General features: G+C 38.1%; 1 protein-coding gene across 1 annotated transcript in view; it reads right to left on the bottom strand.

Moving 5' to 3' along the window:
• The window catches only part of PTPRD (protein tyrosine phosphatase receptor type D), a 322903-nt gene that overhangs the window by 195555 nt on the left and 99523 nt on the right, over positions 1-27825 (bottom strand). Inside the window, exons 4-6 of the mRNA XM_065879889.1 lie at positions 3426-3614; positions 1999-2007; positions 1280-1297 (exon numbers count right to left, since the gene is read on the bottom strand). Coding sequence (XP_065735961.1) covers positions 1280-1297; positions 1999-2007; positions 3426-3614 — 216 coding nt within the window. The remainder of the gene's footprint in view (positions 1-1279; positions 1298-1998; positions 2008-3425; positions 3615-27825) is intronic.

The raw sequence follows: 27825 nt of genomic DNA, 5'->3' as shown, positions 1-27825 counted from the left end.
TCAAACAAAAGATTAATTTTTGGTTTTGTTTTGTTTCATTTTGGTAACAAAAGTGGCGCAAAAGAGAGGTACACTCAAAAAAAACCAGGCCGGGTTTTCAAGAAAGTCTTCTGCTGAAGAAAGCCAAAAATACGCAGCAAGCACAAAAAAGGCTGCATGAAGCAAAAAAATTAAAATTAGTTATTATATATCATGAAAATATTACTTAAAGAAACAAAACTCCCTTAAGACATGCAGATTTTTAAGAAAAGAAAGACCAGTTTGCCACGACTTACAATCATTTATTATGTTTGCTGAAAAACAAAGAGTAGTTGAATTAGAAGGTTTTTTTAAAAACTTAAAAAGCATGGCCTATGCCAGCCCGGAGGGCCAACCAACCACTGCTTGAGGACCTCGAGACGGATCCCCTAAGACACCCATCAAAATCCACCAGTGGGATTAGCAGTGTGGTGTCACAAAACCCCAAGAAAAATACAAAACAAGAATTATAAAAGAAATGCACACTGAGTCAAAGTCTAAAAAACCAGCAATCCACATACCACCAAGAATACTCAGCACCTTTTGTCTCCAGAGCCTGAAGGACAGAAGATCGAAAAATCCAGAAGCGAGTAATCCAAGAAAAAAAGAAGTGGGGGGGAAAAAGCATTGCTGTCAGGTTGTAGGCGAGTGTGATCAGGTGGAAAGGGGAGTCATTCTTTGACTTTTAGGACAGTAAGAGAAAAAAGAATCGAAGAACAAAAGCAAAAACCTTTTGAAAGATAAAGACAAAAAGCAGGTGTTCCAGGCTGTCTTCTGCATGTCTGCCACTGTTCTCCAGACCATCTTGACTTTGGTCCAGAACAAGAACAGCTAAGGAAGAAAAAAAATGATTTTTTTTTTTCTCCAGTTGGACAAAAAAAAAAAAAAAGAAAAAGAAGAAAAAAAAAAAAAGGAAAAAAAGGAAAAAGGAAGAAGAAGAAAAGGAAAAAAAGAGGGACAGATGGTACGCTGTGACTGGTCTGTGGTCTAAAGACCTGGATATGCTTTCTTTGAAGCATATCACAACTTAAAGAATCATTTTCATAAAGAAAGAAATGAACAAAACAAAGAGAAAAAGAAAAAAAGAAAAGAAAAATTCACAAGATGAGAGTCACCAATCATAACCAAACAGTACAAAGGAAAAATATAACATTGATGGACATTATTGTAATGATTTTGAAAACAGGACAAATATGAGAGTGATGAAAGGACAGAAAGAATGAGTAAGATCATTCTGTGAACGTTAGTTCAGCACTCTTACCTCTTATTGGTGTACCACCTGGGTGGATAATATGAATGCAAATAAGATTAGAAAGAAGAAGCATTAGTACGAGAAGAAGGAGGCTAGGGCTGGGGAGAAGAATTAAATTAGATTTACAGAATTAAATAAGGTCTTAAAAGAAACTTGAATTACTATACTGGTAAAACAGGAATATATTAGATAGTATTATTAGATCATAAAAGCAAGTTGCATTATACCACAGAGGGCAAAGACCACAATAGGCAGCATTGCCTTTCTCAGAGAAGCAACTGAGTTCTTAGGTCTGGGGTCATATAGGGTTAGAATTATATCTTATAAGCCTCATAGTCTTATAGAAAAAAAGAACTAAACAATATTTTTAAAGACATAGTTGAGGAAAATACTGGCTAATCTATTTAAGTATATATATAGATATGCATATATATATACTGTTATAGGAAATACTAAAGAATAACTAGAAACAAACACTGTTCACTGGATATATCTTATGCTACTTACTATGCTACATTTGTGTGATATAACTTGTGTTCTATTTTATTTCTACACAGTGTTCTTACGATAACAGTTCCGTGGATGTGTGTGTGTGTGCGCCACTAAGGAAATCTGGTGCCTACACTGACAGTTAGTAAAATGCATGCCATGCATTTTATTAATAATAATAATAATCTGAATATGGAAATTAGTGGGGGGTGAAGTGCGCTTCAGAACTAAGCACTTACCAATAGATTCTGGAGATTTAAATACGGAGAGAAGAAAGACAGCATAAAAATATTATTATATTCCTCATAATTTGGTACAAATTTTTCAGAGTTAAAGCTTTATATACTAAATCATCTATGTTACATGTGAATAATTAATTCTTTATTTACAATAACAGAATGCTAATCTACACAATTCTGCTGACAACAAGCAAAAGAGGCAGTTAACAAGACGCTTTAACATCACAGGACAGGTCAAAAGCTGAGAATTCTGGGAAGACAGGCAGTTAAACAACTTAGAATTCTGTATCAATATTACTACCAATGCCAAAGTAAACAGCTTACTAGTACACATCCCTGTGAAATTACCTAGGGACAGGCTCTAAAACTTAACAAATTTAGAATTATCTCTACTTTTAATCTAAAGAGAGCAAAGGAATAAACTTGGGATGGGGATGGAAGAGGGAGAAAGGGCAATGGGCAGCGAGAAGGAGAGAGGGGGGAGAGGGATGGGGGAGGGGGGAGGGAGGGAGAGGGGGAGGGAGGGAGGGAGGGAGGGGGGAGAGGGGGAGAAGGGGGGGGAGAGAGAGAGAGAGAGAGAGAGAGAGAGAGAGAGAGAGAGAGAGTGAGTGAGAGTGAGTGAGTGAGAGAGAGAGAGAGAGAGAGAGCGGCAGAAGCTGGAGTCTACACCAAAAGCAGACTTCTGTAGATTCAGTCACTGGAGGGTTCAAAAATCTTTGATGAGGACGCACACTACTGTGGCTAATGTGTAGAAAATACTCACTCATAATAATATTATAATAATATTAATAAAAATCCCCTCCTTTCATTGGTACTTTGTGAAGGACTTTATAAAAAAAATACATCTGGTTACTCATGAGATAACACTTCTGTGTTTTATGTATTAGTGAAAAGAAAGTAGATGTGCCCGAACTTACTAAACTTTGGTAGTTTGATGAGTTCAAATGCAGAAAAGAGAGAGAAAACACACTTTAATAAAACTGAATCATTTTAGCATTGAATATGAACATTTTTGGGTTTTAATGGATATAACCATTGGAACTCCTTGCAAGTTCTGAATGAAGTCCAATGTTGAAATAAATTTGTTTCAAAAGAAAACAGAGAAATAAGAAAGAAAGAGGAGAAAATGGATCCATCAAATACTGCGGAAGAGCAGTAAATTAAAAAATTATCAAAAATGCAGTCACAGCACTTAGCAATGTGGATTAAACAGAAGCTGCAAAACACAGAGGAGAAGAAAGACAGACTCTGAAACGGGCTATGACATCACAAACGTGGACAACACATTAAATAACAGAGAAAGAGAAGAGGGAGAAAAATCAATACCTAAAAGTTAAAAATAAATAAAATAAAAATAAAGAGAGAGAAAACTAAAAAGAAAAATTAAAATTCTCTAGGAGCTTGTGGAAACAGTAACAAGACCCTACCTGATCGTAACTGCTTAATACGGCCATTGTTGTTGCTTGTGTCGACAGGTAAGAAATCTTTGAACCAAGTGATTTCTGGATCCGGATTCCCACTGGCTGCACAAAGCATGGTGGCAGTGCGTGTACGCTCAACCACCTTCAACTGTGGGCCCATGTCAATGGTAGGGAAGCCCCTGGGAATTTGATCCTCTGCAAGACAAAAGGTGATACAAACATGTTATCAAGTCAGATACCCAAGATTCAAGAGATATTGACCATTAACCTCTCCCATTAACCTATCATTTCTTGAGAAGCTAACACAAACTAGGTAGCATTGCACTGTTACATTAAGGAACGTTGTTCCTGGCCAGAAGAGTGCACAGTCTAAGAGGCCAACAGCCTAACAAAGAGCTCAGACATGTGTGATAAAAACCACGACCAAGGAATGGATCAAGTTCTCTGGGCGCAGAGAAGGAGAAGTCACTCTACAGTATGTGTCTGATGAGGTCAGTGAGCACCAAGAGGAAGCTGTGAAATGAGCCTTTAGGAACAAGTTGAGTTGGCCAGAAAGAAAGGAACGTCAGAAGTACAGGCACTGAGAAGAAAACGTTTCCTTGAGGGAAAACCATTGATCCAAAAGAGCTAGCTTTACGAGGACATGGTGAACAAGCAGGTTAGCTGGACCAAGCTATCTGTATTTGAATCTGTTATGTTTTTCTTTTAACTTTTAGGTAAAACTCTGTATATTTTTTCACCCAAGCACTGAATGAATTCCTTTGTAGAGAGTTTCAATTAGGCAGAAAAGTACCTGAAAGTCTCCCTTACAAAAGAAGAAAAGAACAAAAGCAACTCAAAAATGCAACACAGAAGCATACATACATTCCTTAGGGTAAGAGAATACTTTCTTCCATTCCAAAGGCCTACACCATTTTCAGTCATTAAAAAGTTGAAACTCCTAAATTTTGAATCTTCAACTCATCCAAAGTTCATTTCTCACTATCCCACATCAAAATTGCCCCAGATCTTAGATCTTGAGAAATTAAAGTCCTCCTAAGTCCCTCAAGCATGACTACGTTGATACCCTGCATGGCCAGCTCTTCCAGTTAGCATTAGAAAGGTATATTATTCTATTCAAGGATTGAAGGAATTTTAGTTATATGGGTGAGAATTATCTAAATTAGAACTTGGGTGTTTGTTTGAAGACTATTATGAAACATTTTGACGTCCAGTTGGGCCTGGTGTTAATGTAATCAACATTCCAACATTCCCTCATGACCTCTGACGAATTGTCATCAGCCACCAATTCCAAAATGACTCTAAAGCAGAACCAGTGAGCAAAACAGAAACCAGCAGGTGTGGTACCTGGCTTCTACTTGGATGTCTCCCACAATTTCTGGTATGATTCTCTGAGTCTTGCTAAAGATGCACAATTTCAAGGGAAAAGGTCACATTTTGATGACTCCACTGCATTGTTGACCAAATCTATGTGTTCTCCACTCTCTCTATACTTACAGGGTAAACTCAAATCTCCTAAATCTGGCTAGCGAAGTCTTTTAAAATCAGGACCCATTTTTCTCAGCCTCTCATGGATGACCTCCCTCATAGGAAACATTTCTTCTGCCCACAATGAAATTCTCACCATTCCCCAGACAAATCATATCCGACGAGTACACTGTCTGTGTCTCTAGAAAGCCACACAACCAAAATCACCTTCTTTATAAAACTTTTCAAAACTCTCTCCAACAGACTTCATCTTCTCCTCCTCATATCAACTGCAGTAGTAAGTACCTAAATCCACTGTCTTGTATTTTTTAATTCTCATCAGTTTATCCTTCTGTAATACAAATTTCTCCATGCCTCGCTTGCATCCAAATCCCCTGCCATCAAGTTAGTCTGGGCTGACAGATTTTGAGAGAACTCCAGTGATTTCTAAGCCTAAATATGAATATATCACAGTGATTAAAAAGTTTCCTACTACACAAAGTATAAAACTACTCACGGTAGAGAGTTCATCAGAGGAGTAGTTCAGAACTAGAGAGAGAGAGATTTGGAATGTGAATAGTAAAAGAATGTCAAAATACTACCAAAGATTAAAGCTCCCAAGAAAGGGAAGATATCCTGAACATTAAATCCAGGCTTCTGTAAGAGAAAATCAAGGCGCTAATAGGGAAAAGTAGACTCTGGTTCTCCCAAGGGAGATTTATGAAAAGTCCAAAAGAAGTTGCTGGAGCAGTTGGGTTTGCCACATGGATTCACCAGAGGATATTTTCCTGTCCCACCAGCTAATTACAGCCAGAGACTAAAAAGATAGTTAACTTCGATGAGCTACATTTTACTTAAGTTGAAAGATGTGGCTCTTTTGAGGAAGCAGTAGTAATACTTTCCATTTATTTGAATGCTTACAGGCTGCCAGCCAAGCCTAGGTCTACGGTGGACAAGTGTCAGAAACAGTGGTTAAGAATGGAATTTCAAGATGATTTTTCAAGGCTCCAAGGGAAGGTTAAAAATTACAAGTCAGATAAAGAGCATTTTGCAAATTGGGCTATGCTAATTTTAATACTCTATTCCACTTGAATTTCATCAGACTTTTTTTTTTAAATGGCTTTAAAGCTTTAGTCAATGTGTTTACATCTAAAGCTTAGTTTTAATGTTATTTGGGCAAATAAAAAAATAAAGCAAAAAGCTCAATAGCCATTGTACCACACACATTATATTATTAAATATCTCACTCACCAGCTATTGACCCAGAATGCTTCAAAGAATAAAAATAATTTATCTCAAGTGCCCCAAAATCAACTGCACTGCCTTAGACACCTAGAAATCAGTTTTTAAAAAAGCTCTTATATTTTGTTGTTGTTAATTTCCATATTGAAAGCAATTAACTTCAGTTAATAAAAAAATCACCTTGGGATTCCTGAGCTGTTTCTGTCTTTCCCAGGATATTGAGTCACTCCTGTGGCATCTAACTACTAGTTACATCCACATGCATAAACACTGCTCTACTAGTCATTACTTTTCTTCTACAAGTTCATCTCTCTGAAGAACCATGCCAATATTCTATACCTATCAGTGGCAAATGTCAAAGACTTGAGATTGTTGAGCCACTTACTAAAGGCTCTTACCAAAGAAATTTAGAATTAATAACCATTTATAAGAAATGAAGACCTCACCTTGGGGAGAGCTGACAAAATTGACTTGTGCCCTATGGAAAGCAGTCTAATACATTTGCATGACCTTTCTTTTCCTTCTTAGCTCATAAAGAACACTCCAGAGCCCCATTTCCATATACACAAGTGTACAACAAAGATAATCTTTCTCGCATACTAATCAGACAAAGGATGTAAAGAGAGCTCCTTTCTTATTTTTAATAAGGGTAATTAAATTCTATCCATCCCCCCCTTTGCACAGAAACTCTTTTAATGCACTTTCTTCATTAAATTTTCATGAGAAACACCACAATGTAACAGATTCAAATAGCCAGTGCTGTTACACATTGACAGTTGCGGCTTGTTTCCAATTTGACTGTCAGGTATTTGGCAATAAAACTCAGTATTCAACATAAAATGAACTGTAGAAATAATGAAATTTCTAATTGGTATGCTTATCTCAGCGGGCGTAGTTTAGAAGACATTAATTGCTTTTTTTTCACCTCTACATTTATTGGTGATTTATATAAAACTGCCTTGGCCATTTGATAACATCAATTTTGACAGCTCATCAAATGTACAGTACCAGGAACTTGAGGAAAAAAAAAAAAAAAAATCAATACCCTTTATATGTTAACCACACAAACTTTTACAGGAAAATACAGAAGCAAAAATTAACAAATTATCTTAATGTTAGTAGCTTTAAACTTTTTACACAAGTGAAAAGAAAAGCATTTTGTCCTATTCTTTAATGTGTTCATTAAGCTTTAAAATGCCTTACTTATTACTGTTCCATATTAATATTCAATCAAGCAGGATTAGCTACTAATTCATCAACAATTTAAATCAGACTTGACCTTCACAAAGCCATTTGGTCCGTCATTTTGAGAGGCCATTAAAGGGCAGATTACTACATACTTGTGCGTAGTGAATCGTAGAAGTCATACATATTTTGTTTGGAATGGCAGCTATAATAAGACCTGGAAATATAGCACATTCCTTGAACCTGTTTGGGGTCTTAATAAAACATGCTGATATGAAACTTTCAGTTCCATTAAGGAAAGAGAATAATGAACCTCAGCATTTTTCAAAGTCAACTTCCCATTGCTGTAAAACTTTTGTTAATAACCCCTAACCTCTCCAGGACTTAAAGGAATGTATAGGGAATATAGCCCGACTTTGTTTTGTAGGGAGTTACGCTTTAGATATCTGTGAATGATAAAGTAATAGCTTTTGCATAATTTGCTCAAACTACTTTCATTGTTCAACCATAAACAATTTTAGTGATGCTTTACTTTTGCTCCAATTCCACAAAACTCAACCTCTCTCATTTGATAGCAAACACAAAACTAAATTGCCTACTAAGTCCACAGCCTCCTTCCAAAGTGGCCCTAAGCAGTTCCTCTTGCCTAATCTTGCTAGGATTCAGTGAGTTCAATCAGACAGGTGCTTTGACTCTAGTCCCAAAAGATTTAAAGAAGTTTTCAATAAAGGACCATTTGTCATGATGCCACATTTCCAATTTTTTAGATTTATAGCAAATATGTTTATGAAGAAAAATCACGTCAATTGTATCAACAGTATGCTCTTCCAAAAGAATTATTAAAAGACGTGAATCTGGAGAAAGAGGTAAGCTTTTTTAAATTTTTTTTCTCCTTGGAGAACTCATCCCTCTGAACCACCTTCCTGAGGACCAAACAGTTCATAGTGGCTCCTCTTTAAAAGCTTTCAAAGCTCACAGAGGGCAGGGCTATATGTTACTTCCTTTTTAACCATTACCGTATTCAATAAACACTTGCAATTAGACATATTTAGGAAATTTGGGCAACCATTTCTGCATTTATTCATGTGACATCTCTGAATTCCTACTGGGCTTATTTAATGGCATCTTTTTAAACTTAATTTAATTCTATTCTATTCTATCCTATCCTATTCATATTTTTGGCTGTATTGCATGGTCTGTAGGATCTTACTTCCCTGACCAGGGATCGAACCTGTGCCCCCTGAAGTGGAAGCGCGGATTCCCAACCACAGGACCACCAGGGAAGTGAAGTCCTAACGGCATCTTTTTAAACAGTTAATCATTCTTTAATTGTCCTGTGGCTATAGATTGGGTCTCCCCAATTTAAATATAAGTCTAAGAGGCAAAACTATCTTTTACAGTGTCTTAAGTAGTATTAAACTTATAAATTCACAAAAATACTTGTTAATGATGGCTTTCTTCATTTTTACAGTCACAGGTTTTATTTAATTAGCAAACGACTTTCATCATTTGGGATGTGCAATTTATGCTTGGCTCTTTCTTTAACTGAGCGCAGTTGCTACACTAGAAACACACAACTCAGTTCCTGCTTTCTTAATTTTACAGGAAGCCTTCCCTCATATACTGGTTGTAAGTTCCTACAAGTCAAAATGGCAACCACATAACAAAACCTTAAGTGTGAACACAATGAAACTTAAAAGAACACAATGGAATATGTACCTCTACTCTGCTATCCTATCTTTAGAATAATGGGATTGTTGATGTTCAAACTAATGATAACATCTAAGTGAATCACTCAGTTGCATGTTGAGTCAACATTCTGGGTCTTCTTTCTGCCAGGAGCAAAGATTTCTGCCAGGAGCAGAAATTTCTCAGTGGCTGCATATCTTGAAGCTTTAGGCATTCATGATGTAATCTTACAGAAGCACAACTAACATTTTTTTTTTCATTTTTGAAGGATGAAAGAATTGCATAAGGGAAGTTTTTCTTAACATAAGTCAAATATTAGATGGATAGTATGAAGAATATTTTCTTAAATAAAGTAGTATACCCCTTAAAATATGTTGAAAGGCATGCTTACCTGTTAGAGATACAATACTACCTAAGACAGTAAAAGTCCTCTTGAAAAATGTAAATATATTGGTCTTAAGATGGTCAATAAGAAAGTATCTTCATATTTATGAAAGTTGCATTACAATAAAAGAAAAAGACCTTTTAAACTACTAGTTTAAACAAATCTACTGGGGGACTTCCTGGTGGCGAAGTGGTTAAGAATCCGCCTGCCAATGCAGGGGACACGGGTTGGATCCTCGGTCGGGGAGGATCCCACATGCCGCAGAGCAACTAAGGCCGTGTGCCACAAGTACTGAGCCTGCACTCTAGAGCCCCCAAGCCACAACTACTGAAGCCCGCGTGCCCTAGAGCTCGTGCACTGCAACGAAGAGTAGCCCCGCTCTCCGCAACTAGAGAAAGCCCACGTGCAGCAATCAAGACCCAATGCAGCCAAAACTTAAAAAAAAAAAAAAAAAAAAAAAATCTGGACAGGGTGAGATGGGGGTCAGGGGCGGGAGGGAGGTCCAAGAGGGAGGGGATATGGGTATACATGTGGCTGATTTGCTTCGCTGTACAGCAGAAGCTAACACAACATTGTAAAGCAATTATACTCCAAAAAAAAAAATCTACTGGACTGTTAATAGATGGACTGTCAATAGATCATCACTCATTCTACAGATATTTACTGAAAGCCTTCTTTGTGCCAAGACTGGGCCAGGCCCTGGGTATGAAGTAATCTAGAGAATCTCTATATTGCTGTGATTTAATTGTATCTGTAGGATAATTAGATTCTTTGGGAGTAAAAATAGTACCCAGCCCATAGATGGAGGATTGAATGGGATAATGCATTAAATGTGCCTGGTGCAGCCTGGCACTAGTGCCTGGCATCTAGTAAAATATTAGCATATATGTACTTACTCTATCCCAAGCTCCCACAAAAGATTTAAATAGAACAGAGGCAAGTGACTCTAAGGCTTGATATAACAAGAGCTGCAGCAATAAACTGTAAATGGGAGAAATATTCTACGGGAATCATAAAGAAACAGGGATTATACAGAAATGCAAGTGAATTTAGAGGGTAGTATATGTGCCAAGTAACCTCTTAAAAGCTAGTAAAAGCCCTCATTTCTCACTCTGAACAAGATTTTAGGCTTTTGATTAATCAACAACACAAACAGCACAAATAAAACAGAGCATATTGTCATCCAATTTGTTCCCCCAAACAAAAAATAACGCTAAATATCTGGGACAGCAAAGCTTTGTTGTGAATGACTGAAAACACTGAAACCATTTGAGACTTATTAGGGTCGCTTGAGGTAGGCAAGGGTGGTATAATAATTACCATTTTCTGTAGACACAAAGACTCAGCAAAATTGTTACTTGGTCTCAGTCATACATACAGCAGAAAATTCTTTTAAATTTTTTAACTCTAGATTTGGTGTATTTTTACTTCAACATGTTCCCTCTATGCCAATTGCTGTTCTTTGAATAAATATTCATCATGAACACTGATAGAACTCTTAATCGGAGTCAACTCGTAATGGAAGACACAACAAAAATTATTCTAAATACTTGGTCATCTTTTATTTTTTAAGCAGAAAGGACTAAAGTTTCATGGGATGTAATAATAATTTTAAAACTTTTACATAACAAAAAGATTCATCCTTTAATATGTATCAACTGACTTCTCATTTTTTTGCACAGTTTCCAGGTAGGACAGAATTCTGCCATCTATGTTAGCCAATAAAATGTGGATGAGAAATGGAATTATGAAAAGGATGATAAATATCAAATAATTTCCCTAAGGAGCTCAAGTTCAGCCTGTGCCTATGTCTTTAACCCTTCTGTAATTTCTAATTCATTATCTAGGAAGGGCTATAAGTGGCAGGACTTCTGCTTTGAGCAGACACCCAAAGACAGTACACAGACCTGAGAAGCAGACAGAAGTAGATTCAGCATATCAGCCCTATAACCTGACACCGCACAGGGGTCTCCTCTGTAATACGGGACCAATAATGACTACCCCAAATGGCTTTGTCTGGGAAAGGAGACAGATCCGTGTCTCAGAGGCTGGAAGGCTAAGGGGTTAGTAGTTGGAGTATTTGCTACTTTGTTGAACAGCAAATGAGTTTTCAAGTCATTATCTTTCAGAATAAACCACGCTATCAGGCTACAAACAAGAACCGTTTCTTTCCAGAATACAATCCCTGAAGAGGGGAAAAAAAACATTTATTATTCTTTTCTTAAAGAACACAGTGTAAATAAAGCTTTTATTTTCACCATTCCATATGGCAGCAGGGTATAATTTGTACTGTTTTGACATCATGACCGTATTATTCAAAATCAATCTTCCTGCAGGTGAATTGAATAAGGGGCTGAAAACAGAAAAGTAAAAGGGAAAGAAAGAAAAGTCAAATCAACATTTTCTAGCAAAGTTAGGTTCCTGGGCCATTATCAAAATGATATGCATATGAATGAAACTGAACAAATATATATAAAGTGGTTTCTATTTCTAAGTCAGAGGCTATTCTAAGTCAAAAAGAAAACGTCGAAAGCAGGAGGAAACCGCCAGTTAATAAATGATATTCCAGATGAAATGATAAATATAAGGTCTGGCCCCCCAAAATAATTACGAACGAGATGCGAAGAATTTTTAGTCCAAGATCCTCTTTGCAAGTTATTATGTACAGATGGGTATGCTTGTCTTAATATGGCCATAAGTCAATCAGAGAAGCTTTTATTTCAGACTGGATTAAGGTATCTCTTAAGGGCAGTTACTGGGTATAAGGGTCTCCGAAGATTTCTCATAAAATTATGCCATACAAGAATAGGAAATTAGACATTGATAAGCTGATAGGAGTCTCATTAGCAGCTACTAAATATTCAGCATACTAACCAGCAACCCACAGAGTATTCCAGAGCAAAAAAGCTCCATTTTCTGAAATAGTCTTCACATATGGAGGAGGTTGTAAGGCATTCTTGGCACAGAGTAAAGCAAATTTATTTAGAAGCCATGTATGCAATTATCCTATAAATCGCAAAGTAATGTGTACTGTCTGTGTAGCAGAACACAAACTCATTGAGATTAAATTATCATTAGTATGAATGTGGTAGCTGCCATTTCACATGGCATTATGTTAACCCCCATTGTTGTTAGCGTTTGGCCTTAGCAAATGATCATACTCTTTGTGATCTAAAATTCATTGAGGGGTGGGGGAGGGGATGAGGTCTATTAATACTTGGATATCTAAGTACATATTTAGAGATCAGGGTTATGCATTTATCCTTGGGAATAAATAACTCACTAAAAATCCAATAACATCCATTTTCACAAAGCTCACTGCTTTCTATTAATTTATTTTTACTAACAAGCTGGTGTCATGATACTTATCCCATACATTGTCCAAATTTTTCCCTATTTTGTATATTAACCACTTTACATAAATTACTATTTAAATCATACCATGAAGTTTTTTAAGAAAAAAAAAGGAAAAACGCATAATAGAGCTAAGGTTCAAGAATTTAATTACCGTTCTTCTTTGTTTGTTTGTTTTTAGAAAGGGACAAAGAATAGTAAACATGGAAAGAGAACTGGATTTGGCTCCTGCCTCCATTATTTGCTGGCTTTGTAACAGGAATTCTAGTGAGCTCAAAACAAATAAAGCCAAGGAAAACATTCATCCTGGCTGCCTCCCTGTATCGTGGTGAATGTAAATAAAAATCAATAAAATGTTTATGTGATCAAATTTTTCATCAATAAGAAAACTAGAATGAACCATGTGGTTTTGGACTGGACTTGGAGGTACTGGTATGAGCTCATGGTTTTAAAAATATACATATTGATATAGAAATCAATGTAATTGTAAATGAGTGTGCATATACACACATACATACACTCCTTATATAAGCTTACTTAAACACATCTTCCCTAGCTGTGTGACTCGAGAGAAGCTAGGAGCAGCCATACACAATAGAAATGGCCATACCTAGTATCTAGGTCTTGGTTTCTAAATATGACTCTCTAGTGAGAAGAAACAGAGCTCCTTGGAGAAACGACTAATTCTACCCAGCACTGGGACAAGGAAAGTACAAGATGTACCTGGAATATGTGTAGTACATGGAAGTACTCAAAGAATGACAGGGGCATGTTCAAAGGTCAAAGGAGCTTGAAGGGGTTCTCATTAGCCAAATGTGGGACCATCTGAATAATAACAACAAAAAATAATGAAGAGAAAACAATATCACCACATTATAAAACATTAAATAAGATAAAAAGACATGAGTCTATACTGCTATAAAAGAATAAATTGAAAAGTTTCAGCAAGAATGGTGTATTGGCATAGTCTCTAAGTAACTCCTGCCATGAATTGATTAAATATAAAGGAAAAGAATAACTCTATGACAGAGAAGCCCCACAGAAACAGCCTTGATCAAGATACCGACATTAACAATATCAATGATGGGATAAATCAAACTCGTGCTGAAAATAACATAGCATCACTTCTATGATATTTGCTATAGACTAAATGTCTGTGCTCCTCCAAAATCCGTTATGTTTAATCCTAGCACCCAATGTGATGGTATTTAGAGGTGGGGCCTTTGGGATGTGATTAGGTCATGAGGGCACAGCCTGTATGAATGGGATTAATGCCCCTCTAAAAGAGGCCCCAGAGACATCTCTGCCCCCTCCATGTGAGGACACAGAGTAAAGAAGATGCTCTATGAGCTGGGAAGTGGGCTCTCATCAGACACAGAACTATGAGAAATAAATATCTGTTGTTCATAAGTCACCCAGTATATGGTATTTTGTTATAGCAGTCTGAACGAACTAAGATGATATTACTGCCAAAGATCCATAATCTAAATATGATCATGAGTAAACATCAGCAAAACCCCAAATAAGAACATTTTATGAAATAACAGCCTTGTTATCTTCGAAACTATCAAGACTAGGAATGTCAAAGGAAGGCTGAGGAACTCTTGCAGATTGACAAAGGCAAAGTGTAACTTTGAAGTAAAGCCTTTGAAGACATTTAGAGAAATGTGAATAGGGACAGTTGATGAAACCTAAATGGGACAATGCTGAAATGTAGTATGAGGTGAATGGGGTCTGAGAATTACATGGTTATGATACATCAATGTTTACTTCCTGATGTGGATGGTTGAAACTACAGAACGTCCTTGTCTGGAGGAAATACAGGTACCCAAGGGTCGCAGGTATCATGTCGGCAATGTACAAATAATTCAGGAAAAATAAGTTCTCTGTGTTTTTAGTTTCCATTTTTTATACAATTGAGATGGTTTCAAATTTTAAAATCATGTAAGTAAATTATTATATTACTTTATGTTACTTAAATGAGATTTTATAAGTCTTTAGATTATCTTATTAATATCTTAGTTGTGCAAGATTTATTCCCAAAGCTTCTGCATAGCTGCATGTCGCAGGCATTTTTGTCCCAACTCTGAAAAATATTCCCAAATATGTACTCATTAGAGGCCCCCTTGAATACAGATTAACTAAATGACATTTCAACTGTTATCAAATTTATAACAATTATTATTATTAGCAAAAAACTTTTAGATCTGAAAATATGTAAATTCCTATAAAATTAAGACTTAGAAATATTTAATTATCAACCAAATGAACAAAATTTGGTAATAATTCAAGAGTAAGGCTCAAGCTCATGAAAAAAAAATGTAGAGAAATCAATACTCTAAAGTAAAAAATTTCAGTTATGATTTTTGTTTAGAGAAGTGAAAATGTGAAGTGGACAGATGCTTTATTAATTTTCTTCCCAAATGTCTGAGAAAGTTTAAGATAGAAGATGAGCTTTTTGGTAAGTTTCCTTCCAACTAAAATATTGTCAACTTGACTTAAACCCCAGAATTGCTTCAGAAATACAAGAGTTGTTTCTTAAGCCACGCTTTTGAAATTTTTCAGAAATCTATCTTCCCCCTTCTCTCCACCTGTTCACAGTTCTCCCCTTGGACCTACAACACAGTAAAGACAAATGTTTGTCATCCTGTTGTCTGTAACGATTTATGGGAATGGGGGCAAGAGAAGCAAGCACAAAAATAACATGATTCAGATAAGTCTAAATACATTTTCCGAAGAGAACATTTCACCATTTAACTCCACTCGGTAGCATTTCTCATAGTTTTGAATGGCTGCTATTTATCTGAAGGGAGAAGACAGATTCTGCAAACAGAGGTAATGGCAGTTTTATTTGGTGGGGTATTGTGGAAAAAAATATATATATATGGTGTTTCACTGTAAAGTATGAAAACTACAAGAGCACGTGAATAAACCTTTAACAGAACTTGTGTTTCAAGAATGTATTATATATCTATGGAGGAAGTCTCCCCCCAGATAGAAATAATTTTCTATTTCTATGTCAAAAGTGAGTCTGAATTTAACAGCAAAGAATTACCAAGAAGAACTACTTACATTTGTCAGTCTTAAGTCTTTGGACTCACAACCTGTCAATACATGAAAAGTGCCCAAAGAAATATAACTATGTTTTCCTTTTTTTCAATTTTTGAGCTTTTCTCTCTCTTGATATAAACTTACCAAATAAAGTAATACTATATCTAAATGCAAACATAGGATACACAATTATTCAATAATTTTGAAATATCAAAAATAATACACTGCTACTCAGTGGAAGCTCAGACATCTGGAAACTAACCAAATAGAAGAAAAACTATCAAAAATGGACAAAATCACCACCAAAAAGTACATGAATGAAATCTCATAGTCTTTGCTCCTAGAAGAGCTATCAGGCTTCCATATATAAAATTCTGAAGGCTTGACTTTCTTCAATAGAGGTTAAACTCAGCAAATTAGAAAAAGGGTTACAGGCAAAGCTGATGAGCTACATACATCTGAGGCACCTATGTAACAGCACATGTCCCTGGAGGTTGGACTCTTTTCTTCACCAGTATAGGTGCCCCGGGGTGGAGCACAGCACGGAGCACAAAGTAACTGTATCTGCCAAATGAGTAGTGACCCATATTTACCTTCAGGAACTGACGGAAGGGGCTGGTATATTAAGCCATTTGCTTCCCTACATGCTTTGTCTCAGGGTGAAGGCGAGAAAGGACTGTGTCTGCCTACACACGTGAGCTCAGCACCCTCACTATCAATGTGGCAGGCGCTCCCTGGGCATCAGTCTAGAATGGGATGGAGATACCCATAGATTTGCCTCAGTTTTCCCCACCAACAACTCAATCCCTGCAAACTGAAGACAGCTGAGCATGCCAGGGGAGTTTCTCTCTAGCCAGAGAAGAAACTCACTAAGTATCAGAGTATGACAGTGAATGCCTTTGAATAAAAGGTAAAGTAATTTGAGTTGTACTCCTATGAAGACATGCCATTAAGACTCGCTTTAAAAATAACTCATAGTTGTTGCATTTCAATATGCTACACGCCAATTAAATAGATACAAGTTTCCAATGACAAGATACTCACTAGTGATACAATAAATCGTTTTCTTACATACTGAAAACAACCCAGAGTTGTTCATTTTCATTTAGTTGCAAGAGACTGACATATTGTTATAAATTTAGGCAACATACAATCTCTAATTCCTTAACAAAGTGACAGCAACTTGACAAGTGAAAAAGTTATCGCAGCCTTGAATTCACTGGCATAGAAATCCAACCTATCCTGCAGTTCTTCCCACAGCACAAGTGGATGGTTTTACGTTTACTGCAAGATGAACGCTCTTTCAATTGCTTAGTGATCATGGCTGAGGCTGCTGAGCAAATAATGTGTGTGCATTTGCTAAAGGAAGTGAGAACTGTATTTCAGCCACTGATCCCTAAAATACCCAGTGTAATTTAGGTGCTTATTGTTATAAAGATAAAATACACAATACAGCTTTGTAAAATGTGCATGATACGTTTCATGGGCAAATTATAATCAAACTGGCAAATTTTATAGTTTTCCAGGAATTAACTCAGAAGCATATAAAATATAATCAAGAGTGTTTGCCCAGTGAAAGACATTTTCCATTTTGGTTTTGCTAATGGCTATCATAGCCTTAGCCTCTGGTGCTGGTGACTTGGGTTTGAAAGTTCATAGATTTCCATTTACTGAGAACCAATTGGGCACAGCATAGGAACTTTGATGTTGAAATCCTGACAGATCTGCTCCTTTGCCAACAGCGGTTAAGTCACACAATAAAGCCAATCTTTGGTGACTCTCATGTAAGCCTAAGCTACTTTCCTGAAACATGGTGAGTGAGGTTCTAGAAAAAACTTTCTGGGATATCAATTTTCTTGATGGGTTTTAATATGACAGAGATTTAAGAACATTCTAGCACATACAATCATAGTTTTTAAATGTTACCCTCTTCTGTTGTAAGGGAAAAAAATGCAGCAGAAGATTTAAGACTAGGTTGGCCCATCCTCACCTCTCTTTCACCCTCAGACATACATTCTTTCTTCATATTTTGAATTCATTTCCTGGCAGGGAAGATAATATTTGTCTTTTTTTTTTTTTTTCTTTTTTCATAATTTGGCTGTGCTGTGCAGCTTGTGGGATCTTAGTTCCCCAACCACGGATGGAACTCGGGTCCCAGCAGTAAAAGCACCAAATCCTAACCACTGGACCACCAGGGAATTTCCGATAATATTTGTCTTAATACTTATATTCCACCCCTGTCAAAGAGCTTACTGTTTGTTCAAACATATGGTGACATGTTTCTAATAATTTAACTTTTTTTTTTTTTTTTTGCGGTACGTGGGCCTCTCCCTGCTGTGGCCTCTCCCGTTGCAGAGCACAGGCTCCGGACGCGCAGGCTCAGCGGCCATGGCTCACGGGCCCAACCGCTCCGCGGCATGTGGGATCCTCCCAGACCGGGGCACGAACCCACGTCCCCTGCATCGGCAGGTGGACTCTCAACCACTGCGCCACCAGGGAAGTCCATCATTTAACTTTTAGTTATTCTATTTAACCCACGGCAGAGTTCATCAGAGGTATCCGGACTCCAGGAACCTTACAGTGTTAATGAGAAAAAAAAAAATTTTTTTTTTTTCTGGGTTGTTCTTCAAAAGGCAGACATTAAATGGAAAATTTCTCACTAAAATAATTTATGAATTGTAGAACATGAGATAATTCTGAGGGGAACTATGCCATGCTGATAAAATATATGATACTAGCCCCTACAACAGAGCCAATTACAACAAATCTTATCAGAGTGATTTTCAGAAGAAAACGGCTAAGCAGATCAACTAAAGTGAAAAGCATGCCTTTTGGTAGATATTCTGAAGGTTTGACTGTTTTCAGTAACTGGGTCTATAGACATTACCTCATTCAGTTACCAAAGTTTGTATATTTCAACTGATTGATCACAGATAATTGTTCAAATGGTGTTTTGCAGAGGTCTTTTTTTTTAATTTGACAAAATTTAAAAGTGGAATGTACACTGGCTATAATTTCTTGTTTTTCAGGTTCAAGTTATTATATCTGTACTTTATGGCACAGACTGGTAGTTCCCTTAATTTCCCATGAATCCTATTTTAGAAGAGATCTAACCTACTTCATACAAAGTCAAGCTGAAATTATGGATGCTCACTTTGTCCCCTTTAACAGAGAGGGTGGCTGGCCTATAACCACCCTCCTGGATTTTCTTAAGAAGATGATGTGCAAACTTGGCCTTAACAGAGGTGAATGTTAAAGTCTGAAACTTCACAACCAACCACAGAGTCCTCCTTTAGTTTACACTTGTCAAGGATGTGAACCTCAAACTGATGGACAAAACCTATTACAGGGCTTCCCTGGTGGTGCAGTGGTTGAGAGCCCACCTGCCAATGCAGGGGACACGGGTTCGTGCCCCAGTCTGGGAAGATCCCACATGCCGCGGAGCGGCTGGGCCCGTGAGCCGTGGCCACTGAGCCTGTGCGTCCAGAGCCTGTGCTCCGCGACGGGAGAGGCCACAGCAGTGAGGGGTCCAAGTACCGCAAAAAACAAAAACAAAAACAAAACTATTACAGCTTGGCCAGAGAGGCAATAGTTGTGGATAATTAATCAAAATAATCCAATCTCATCTACTTCTCCACATCACATAAAAATGATCCTCTGATTATCTAGAAGATCAGAGCCCAGGATATCAGGACAATTTTTTATTGTTTGCTGGAAAACAAGTCTTCCTGAGTTACCTTTGGGTATAATTCCCCAGGTTACACTGAGGTAATTTAATAAACAACTGTCCTGTGATCTTGCAGAGAATTAAACATGCATATGATGCAGAGAATATTCTTTACAACCTGACAATATCCTCATTCTGAAGAACGATGTAAGAGATCTTTTTCCCCTGGTTTCAGTTTCAGGGATAGTTATGAGTTTTTTGTTCAGATTTGTTTTTATTTTATGGACATTGTATATCTGTGTCACAGGCCTCTCTTCCTCATTTCCAGAGGGGTTAGGAGATTTAGAGCTAAAACTGTGGTCTACTTCTAGCAAAGGCACAGAAGTCCATGGCAGGGCTGCACTCCTGACATCAACTTATCTCATGCCAACGTCTTCCTGTCCTGCCATCACAACATTTTATCTCATAGTGACCATTCCTCTGTAAACTAATAATATCCCTTTGAAGCAAGGTTATGATAGACACAAATGTATACATATTATAAATCCATTTTTTTCTAAAATAGATAATGAACACAAGAGATGATCCCCAAGACATCAAGAGACATCCAAAGAAATCAATCCACATTGCCCACAGCAGTCTATGAGAAACGTTAGTTACCCGCAGTTATGATGAATCAAAAACAGTGAGCTCTGTAAACAAGCTTCTGAGAAATAGGGCATAAAAAATTTGACTTGATGAACACTAACTTGAAGGAGGGAATAAAGGAAAAAGAGATGGAGAGAGGTATGGAAAGGACAAAGTGACTATATTTTATTTCTATTTTAGGTAAATCACTTTTAAATATTCAGCCCAAGATAAAATTAGATGAGTGTATCTTCTGAAAACAGATTTATATTACCCCCACATGCATTTGTAGAAAGCATATTCTTACATTACTTGCAGAAATTTATATTCACATTTAACAAACATTAAATTATATTACTATTTGTTCAATTTAACAAACATTTGTTGAACACCTCTCAGACTCTCTGTATGAAACAATGTTTATTTAGCACTTGAGGGCTCCAAGAACAGTCCCTCAAAAATCTTACTATATAATGGTGGAAACATGCATGTGACCAGAAGGAACTATGTGAAAGAATCAATAGCTAAGACAGCACACAGGGTGAGCGGTGAATTTTGTCAAGGATCAGGGAAGCCAAGACTAACAGCGTCAATAGAATTTTGACAGACAGGAACGCAGTTAAGGGCTTTTGAGGCAAAGGGAAGAGTATGATCAAGGTGCAGGGATATTAAACAGATGGATATTCAGGGTGAAGTGTGGCCCCTGACTGGGTGCATTTGTTTGGGGACAGGATTAGGAAGACAGAGTGGCAAGTTATGCGGAAGCATGACAAAGATATGGTCAGCTCTGTCTAACCGTGAGAAACTGGAAGGGTTGTAGGGTCCATTTGGTAGGAAGTACGGAGCCAAATATTTTTAAACCAAGAAAGTAAGAGTACAGTGTTCACATTCTAAAATATAATCTTTGTTTAGTGAGTTTAGTTGGCGGGGGGCGGGGGGGGGGGGGAGCAAAGATAAGATCAGTTAGAAGGTTGCTGCATTTGTTTTAATGTAAGATGATGAAGTCTGTGTTTGAATACAATTCCTGGGAAGATAATGGAAGAGATGAGTTAGATACATTTTGGAGAAATATTTCACAGGTTTAGCAAACATTCATTTTATTTAAGGGGAAGCTGAGGTAAAAGTGAGTTTCAAGTTTCTAGTCTCCTAGTTTCGTGGTGTACAACTGTGGGTCGGCAGGGATGGATGATTTTACCTAATATCAGAGATTCGGGAAGACATGGGGAAAGCTCAAGATTTAAAATACAGTTTTGAGCATGATTCACATGAAAAAAATTGTTGGAATCCTGTGATGGATGAGATGATGCAGGGAAGAATTTATAGTGAGAAGAATATGGGAAATAACCGTATTTAAGGGTCTTACATGATGAAATAATTTCCTTTAGTAATTCTAATTTGTTGTATATGTATGATGCATCATATTATGTGGAATATTTCTACATGCTGTGCTTGTAAATCAAGTAATCTGTTGACAAATGCTCCAAGTATTTTTTTCCCATAGGATAGCACCTTTGCTTATTCCTATTAAATATCAAAAAATGTGACGAGTAATTACACTTTTCAAGAGTTATAGACTTTAGATCTATGTAGACATAGATAAAAATATGTGTGAATATCTACCTTTGCAAGGAGCGGCATATGAGAAAACAATGCAAACTGTGAGAGAAGATGAAGTAATACAAAATTAATGAGAAATAAACTCCAAAGGAAATTATTTAAATAGGCAGCATAAAATTATTCAAGTTGTAAATTAGCCAGAAAACAATAACAAAAACCTCTAATGTTAACTTAGGATGTCAACTTTTTTTTCTTTTAATCATTCCAAAAGAAGAAGTATGCTATTCTCAACAATTGTTTCCAGCCATGTAATCATCCAAAGAGGTGCCAGTTTCAAACATGTTCACTTAGTGTGTCTATACTCAGATCGCCATTCACATACTGTGTGAAACATCTGAAGGTTAATAAGAGCCAGTTAAGTTAATTTAGGAATGTGATGCCAATAAAGCATCACTGATTAACTCAGAACTAAGCTCAAAGCAAAAACCAGAATACGGAAACACTCAGAGTTGAGGGGAACAAACAGACAGTCTGTCCACTTTTTGTGTTACCAGGAACTTGAAAAATTGAAGGCCCAGCCTATAATGTTTAAAAATATAAAATAACATTCCTCTATATACAAGTATGTGTTCTTGATGTTCTATAGGCTTATATATTGTTCTAGTATTTAAAACAAGAGGCTATACATATTTTCAAGCCTCTAATATTAGTACATGTATTTACATGCATATGGTACCTCCCACATTTGGAATATTGCTAATATTAAATGATTCAATGTGTTATATAGTAAATACTTAATATTTACCAGTAATACCACAACACTGTCTCAGGTAGAAAGCAAAATCAAAACTATATTCTTTGTTCTGTATTGTAACGTGGCTCTCAAATATTTTAAGTCCAACAAACATTTCAGTCGGTTAAATGACCTACTTGACAATGTATCCACTATACACACACACACAGACATACATGTGCTTACATCAATACACATCCTTCAACATGATTTGTGGTAAGAACTGTACCCCATTTAAGAAGACACCATATTTTTCAATCATGACACGAATATTCCTTCCATGGGCCTGTCATTGGTAGTGAGCTTACTCTGTAGCTGGCATAACAATTATTCAACACCAGCAATAGTAAATATCAATCCTGGATTGAAAGTAAGGTTGAATAAACTTCATTCCTGGCATGTTCATGATACCTGGATGGCAAAGTTCCTTTAAAAGCATAAGCATCAATAAGACCATAACTAGGGGGTGGTTTTTGCTTAACAGACATCTTATTCCTTCAAGTGTGTTTCTCTTTTTCTTTCGTTGTTATTTCCAAAGGTATATTTTCCAATAACTGGTAATCTCTTTTTTCAGTGATCATAACTTCTGCAGGCCTTAGACCTTATGACTCATAGAATAAATATGATTTGTCATTAATTATTTTTAAAAATTCTGCTCTATATGATTTTTCTCCATCAAGTGGCATTCAGAATGGGAGTTTTTATACACTAAACTCATAACTCCATCCCTGTATTATCCATATCTCATCAATTTCTTATTTTCAAAAATAAAAACTCTCATTATTATGGGTAAGAGTATATGGCAGATTGTCTTTTTCCATTCCTTTCTTTAAAAAAAAAAAAAAAAATAATGATTTTTGAAAGATCACCTAGGATGCAAGACTGCCAGAATGCTTTAGCAGCCTGATGAACCAGTCTGTATGAGTGGCTTCAAATCCCAACCTGTGTGGGAAATGATGTGATCGTTTTCAATCACTTTACTATGAAGGAAAATCATTAATTGGTTTTCCCTGGAAATTGCTAACAACATTTCTATAGAATTCATAGGTATAATGATTCAAATTACCAAATTTACAGATCCTCCCAGTGTTGACTTTGAGTCCCACTCAAAGCAACATCTCTTTGCTTGTAATAAACATCCACAGGGCTTCCCTGGTGGCGTAGTGGTTGAGAGTCCGCCTGCCGATGCATGGGACACGTGTCCGTGCCCCGGTCCGGGAAGATCCCACATGCCGTGGAGCGGCTAGGCCCGTGAGCCATGGCCGCTGAGCCAGCGTGTCCAGAGCCTGTGCTCTGCAGCGGGAGAAGCCACAACAGTGAGAGGCCCACGTACCGCAAAAAAAATAAAATAAATAAAAACATCCACAGACTTCGTGAATACACAGTCAGTCAAATCAAGCCTTGGAATGGACCAAACCAGAAAAGGGATCTAGCCAGCTTGCTCCAATTAAACAGAGGACAATGTGCAGAACTAGGCAAAGAAGTATAGACAAAATAATGCATACTGGGATTTGGATAGAACTTTTTGGTTGTAATCCAATCTTAGCTAAGACCGAAGCTGAAAACAACTAGTGGTAATACCAAGGCTCCTGCACCACCACTTATTTAAAAGGAAGCACATTACAGAATATTGAGCAGAGTTCCCTGTGCTATACAGTAGTTCCTCGTTGCTTATCTATTTTAAATATAGCAGTGTGTACATGTCAATCCCAAACTCCCAATCTATCTGTCTCTGCCCCCACCCCTTCCCCTAGTAACCATAAGTTTCTTCTCTAAGTCTGTGTTTGTTTTATAACTAAGCTCATTTAAAACCTAAATGGGAAAATAATTGGAAAAAGAATAGATACTTGTATACGTATAACTGAATCACTTTGCTGTACACCTGAAACTAACACAATATTGTTAATCAACTATATTCCAATATAAAATAAAAATTTAGGGAGTTTCAAGATGGCGGAAGAGTAAGACGCGGAGATCACCTTCCTCCCCACAGATATACCAGAAATACATCTACACGTGGAACAACTCCTACAGAACACCTACTGAACGCTGGCAGAAGACCTCAGACCTCCCAAAAGGCAAGAAACTCCGCACGTACCTGGGTAGGGCAAAGGAAAAAAGAAAAAACAGAGACAAAGAACAGGGACGGGACCTGCACCAGTGGGAAGGAGCTGTGAAGGAGGAAAGGTTCCCACACACTAGGAAGCCCCTTCACAGGCGGAGACTGCGGGTGGCGGAGGGGGAAAGCTTCGGAGCCGCGGAGGAGAGCACAGCAACACGGGTGCGGAGGGCAAAGTGGAGAGATTCTCGCACAGAGGATCAGTGCCGACCGGCACTTACCAGCCTGAGAGGCTTGTCTGCTCACCCGCCGGGGCGGGCGGGGCTGCGAGCTGAGGCTCGGGCTTCGGTCGGAGAGTGCAGGGAGAGGACTGGGGTTGGCGGGGTGAACACGGCCTGAAGGGGGCTAGTGCCCCACTGCTAGCTGGGAGGGAGTCCGGGAAAAGGTCTGCACCTGCCTAATAGACAAGAGATTTTTTTCTTCCCTCTTTGTTTCCCGGTGTGTGAGGAGAGAGGATTAAGAGTGCCGCGTAAAGGAGCTCCAGAGACGGGCGCGAGCCACGGCTATCAGCGCAGACCCCAGAGACGGGCATGAGACGCTAAGGCTGCTGCTGCTGACACCAAGAAGCCTGTGTGCGAGCACAGGTCACTCTCCCCACCTCCCCTCCTGGGAGCCTGTGCACTGCCAGGGTCCCGGGATCCAGGGACAACTTCCCCGGGAGAACTCACGGCGCCTCAGGCTGGTGAAACATCACGGCGGCCTCTGCCGCGCAGGCTCGCCCCGCACTCCGTGCCCCTCCCTTCCCCCCGGCCTGAGTGAGCCAGAGCACCCGAATCAGCTGCGCCTTTAACCCTGTCCTGTCTGAGCGAACAACGGACACCTGAGGGCGACCTACATGCAGAGGCGGGGCCAAATCCAAAGGTGAACCCCGGGAGCTGTGGGAACAAAGAGAAAGGGAAATCCCTCCCCGCAGCCTCAGGAGCAGCAGATTAAATCTCCACAATCAACTTCAAGTACCCTGCATGTGTGGAATACCTGAATAGACAACAAATCATCCCAAATTCAGAAGGTGGACTTTGGGAGCAACGATATATATATATATATAATATATATATATATATATATTTTTTCCCCTTTTCTATTTTTGTGAGTTTGTATGTGTATGCTTCTGCATGTGATTTTGTCTGCATAGCTTTGTTTTTACCATTTGTCCTAGGCTTCTGTTGGTCCTTTTTTTTCCCTTTTTTTTAGTACAGTTTTCAGCGCTTGTCGTCATTCGTGGATTTGTTTTTTGGTTTGCTTGTTCTTTCTTTCTTTCTTTTCTTTTTTTTTTTATAATTACTTAAATTTTTCTTAATAATTATTTTTTTGTTTTTTATTTTAATAACTTTTAAATTTTATTTTATCTTTCTGTTTTTCTTTCTTTCTGCCTTTTATTCTGAGCCATGTGGATGACAGGCTCTTGGTGCTCCAGCCAGGCATCAGGGCTGTGCCTCTGAGGTGGGAGAGCCAGGTTCAGGACATTGGTCCAACAGAGACCTCCCAGCTCCATGTAATATCAAACAGCAAAAATCTCCCAGCAATCTCCATCTCAACACCAAGACCCAGCTGCACTCAACAACCAGCAAGCTCCAGTGCTGGACACCATATGCCAAACAACTAGCAAGACAGGAACACAACCCCGCCCATTAGCAGAGAGGCTGCCTAAAATATTAATAAGGTCACAGACGCCCCAAAACACACCAACAGACATGGACCTGCCCACCAGAAAGACAAGATCCAGCCTCATCCACCAGAAAAGAGGCACTAGTCCCCTCCATCAGAAAGCCTACACAACCCACTGAACCAACTTTAGCCAGTGGGGCCAGACACCAAAAACAGGAACTGTGAACCTGCAGCCTGCGAAAAGCAAACCTCAAACATGGTAAGTTAGGCAAAATAAGAAGACAAAGAAACACACAGCAGATGAAGGAGCAAGGTAAAAACCCACCAGACATAACAAATGAAGAGGAAATAGGCAGTCTACTTGAAAAAGAATACATAACAATGATAGTAAAGATGATCCAAAGTCTTGGAAATAGAATGGAGAAAATATGAGAAACATTTAACAAGGAACTTGAAGAACCAAGGAGCAAACAAACAATCATGAACAACACAATAAATAAAATTAAAAATTCTCTAGAAGGGATCTATAGCAGAATAACTGAGGCAGAAGAACAGATAAGTGACCTGGAAGATAAAATAGTGGAAATAACTACTGCAGAGCAGAATAAAGAAAAAAGAATGGAAAGAATTGAGGACCGCCTCAGAGACATCTGGGACAATATTAAACACACCAACATTCGAATTATAGGGGTCCCAGAAGCAGAAGAGAAAAAGGGACTGAGAAAATATTTGAAGAGATTATAGTTGAAAACTTCCCTAATATGGGAAAGGAAATAGTTAATCAAGTCCAGGAATCACAGAGAGTCCCATACAGGATAAATCCAAAGAGAAACACACCAAGACCCATATTAATCAAACTATCAAAAATTAAATACAAAGAAAAAAATACTAAAAGCAGCAATGGAAAAACAAAAAATAACATACAAGGAAATCCCCATAAGTTTAACAGCTGATCTTTCGGCAGAAACACTGCAAGCCAGAAGGGAGTGGCAGGACATATTTAAAGTGATGAAAGGGAAAAACCTACAACCAAGATTACTCTATCCAGCAAGGATATCATTCAGACTTGATGGAGAAATTAAAACCTTTACAGACAAGCAAAAGCTAAGAGAATTCAGCACCACCAAACAGCTCTACAACAAATGCTAAAGGAACTTCTCTAGGCAGGAAACACAAGAGATGGAAAAGACCTACAATAACAAACAGAAAACAATTAAGAAAATGGGAATAGGAACATACATATCAATAATTACCTTAAATGTAAATGGATTAAATGCCCCAACCAAAAGACACAGGCTCGCTGAATGGATACAAAAACACGACCCATATATATGCTGTCTACAAGAGACCCACTTCAGACCTAGGGACACATACAGACTGAAAGTGAGGGGATGGAAAAAGATATTCCATGCAAATGGAAATCAAAAGAAAGCTGGAGTAGCAATTCTCATATCTGACAAAATAGACTTTAAAACAAAGACTAGGGGGCTTCTCTGGTGGCGCGGTGGTTTAGAGTCTGCCTGCCAATGTGGGGGACTCGGGTTTGTGCCCTGGTCCAGGAAGATCCCACATGCCGCGGAGTGGCTGGGTCCATGAGCCATGGCTGCTGGGCCTGCACGTCCAGCGCCTTGCTCTGCAGCGGGAGAGGCCGCAGCAGTGAGAGGC

This window comes from Phocoena phocoena, chromosome 6 (assembly GCF_963924675.1).
Source record: "Phocoena phocoena chromosome 6, mPhoPho1.1, whole genome shotgun sequence".
Taxonomy (NCBI): domain Eukaryota; kingdom Metazoa; phylum Chordata; class Mammalia; order Artiodactyla; family Phocoenidae; genus Phocoena; species Phocoena phocoena.
This window is presented reverse-complemented; position numbering and strand designations above follow the sequence as displayed.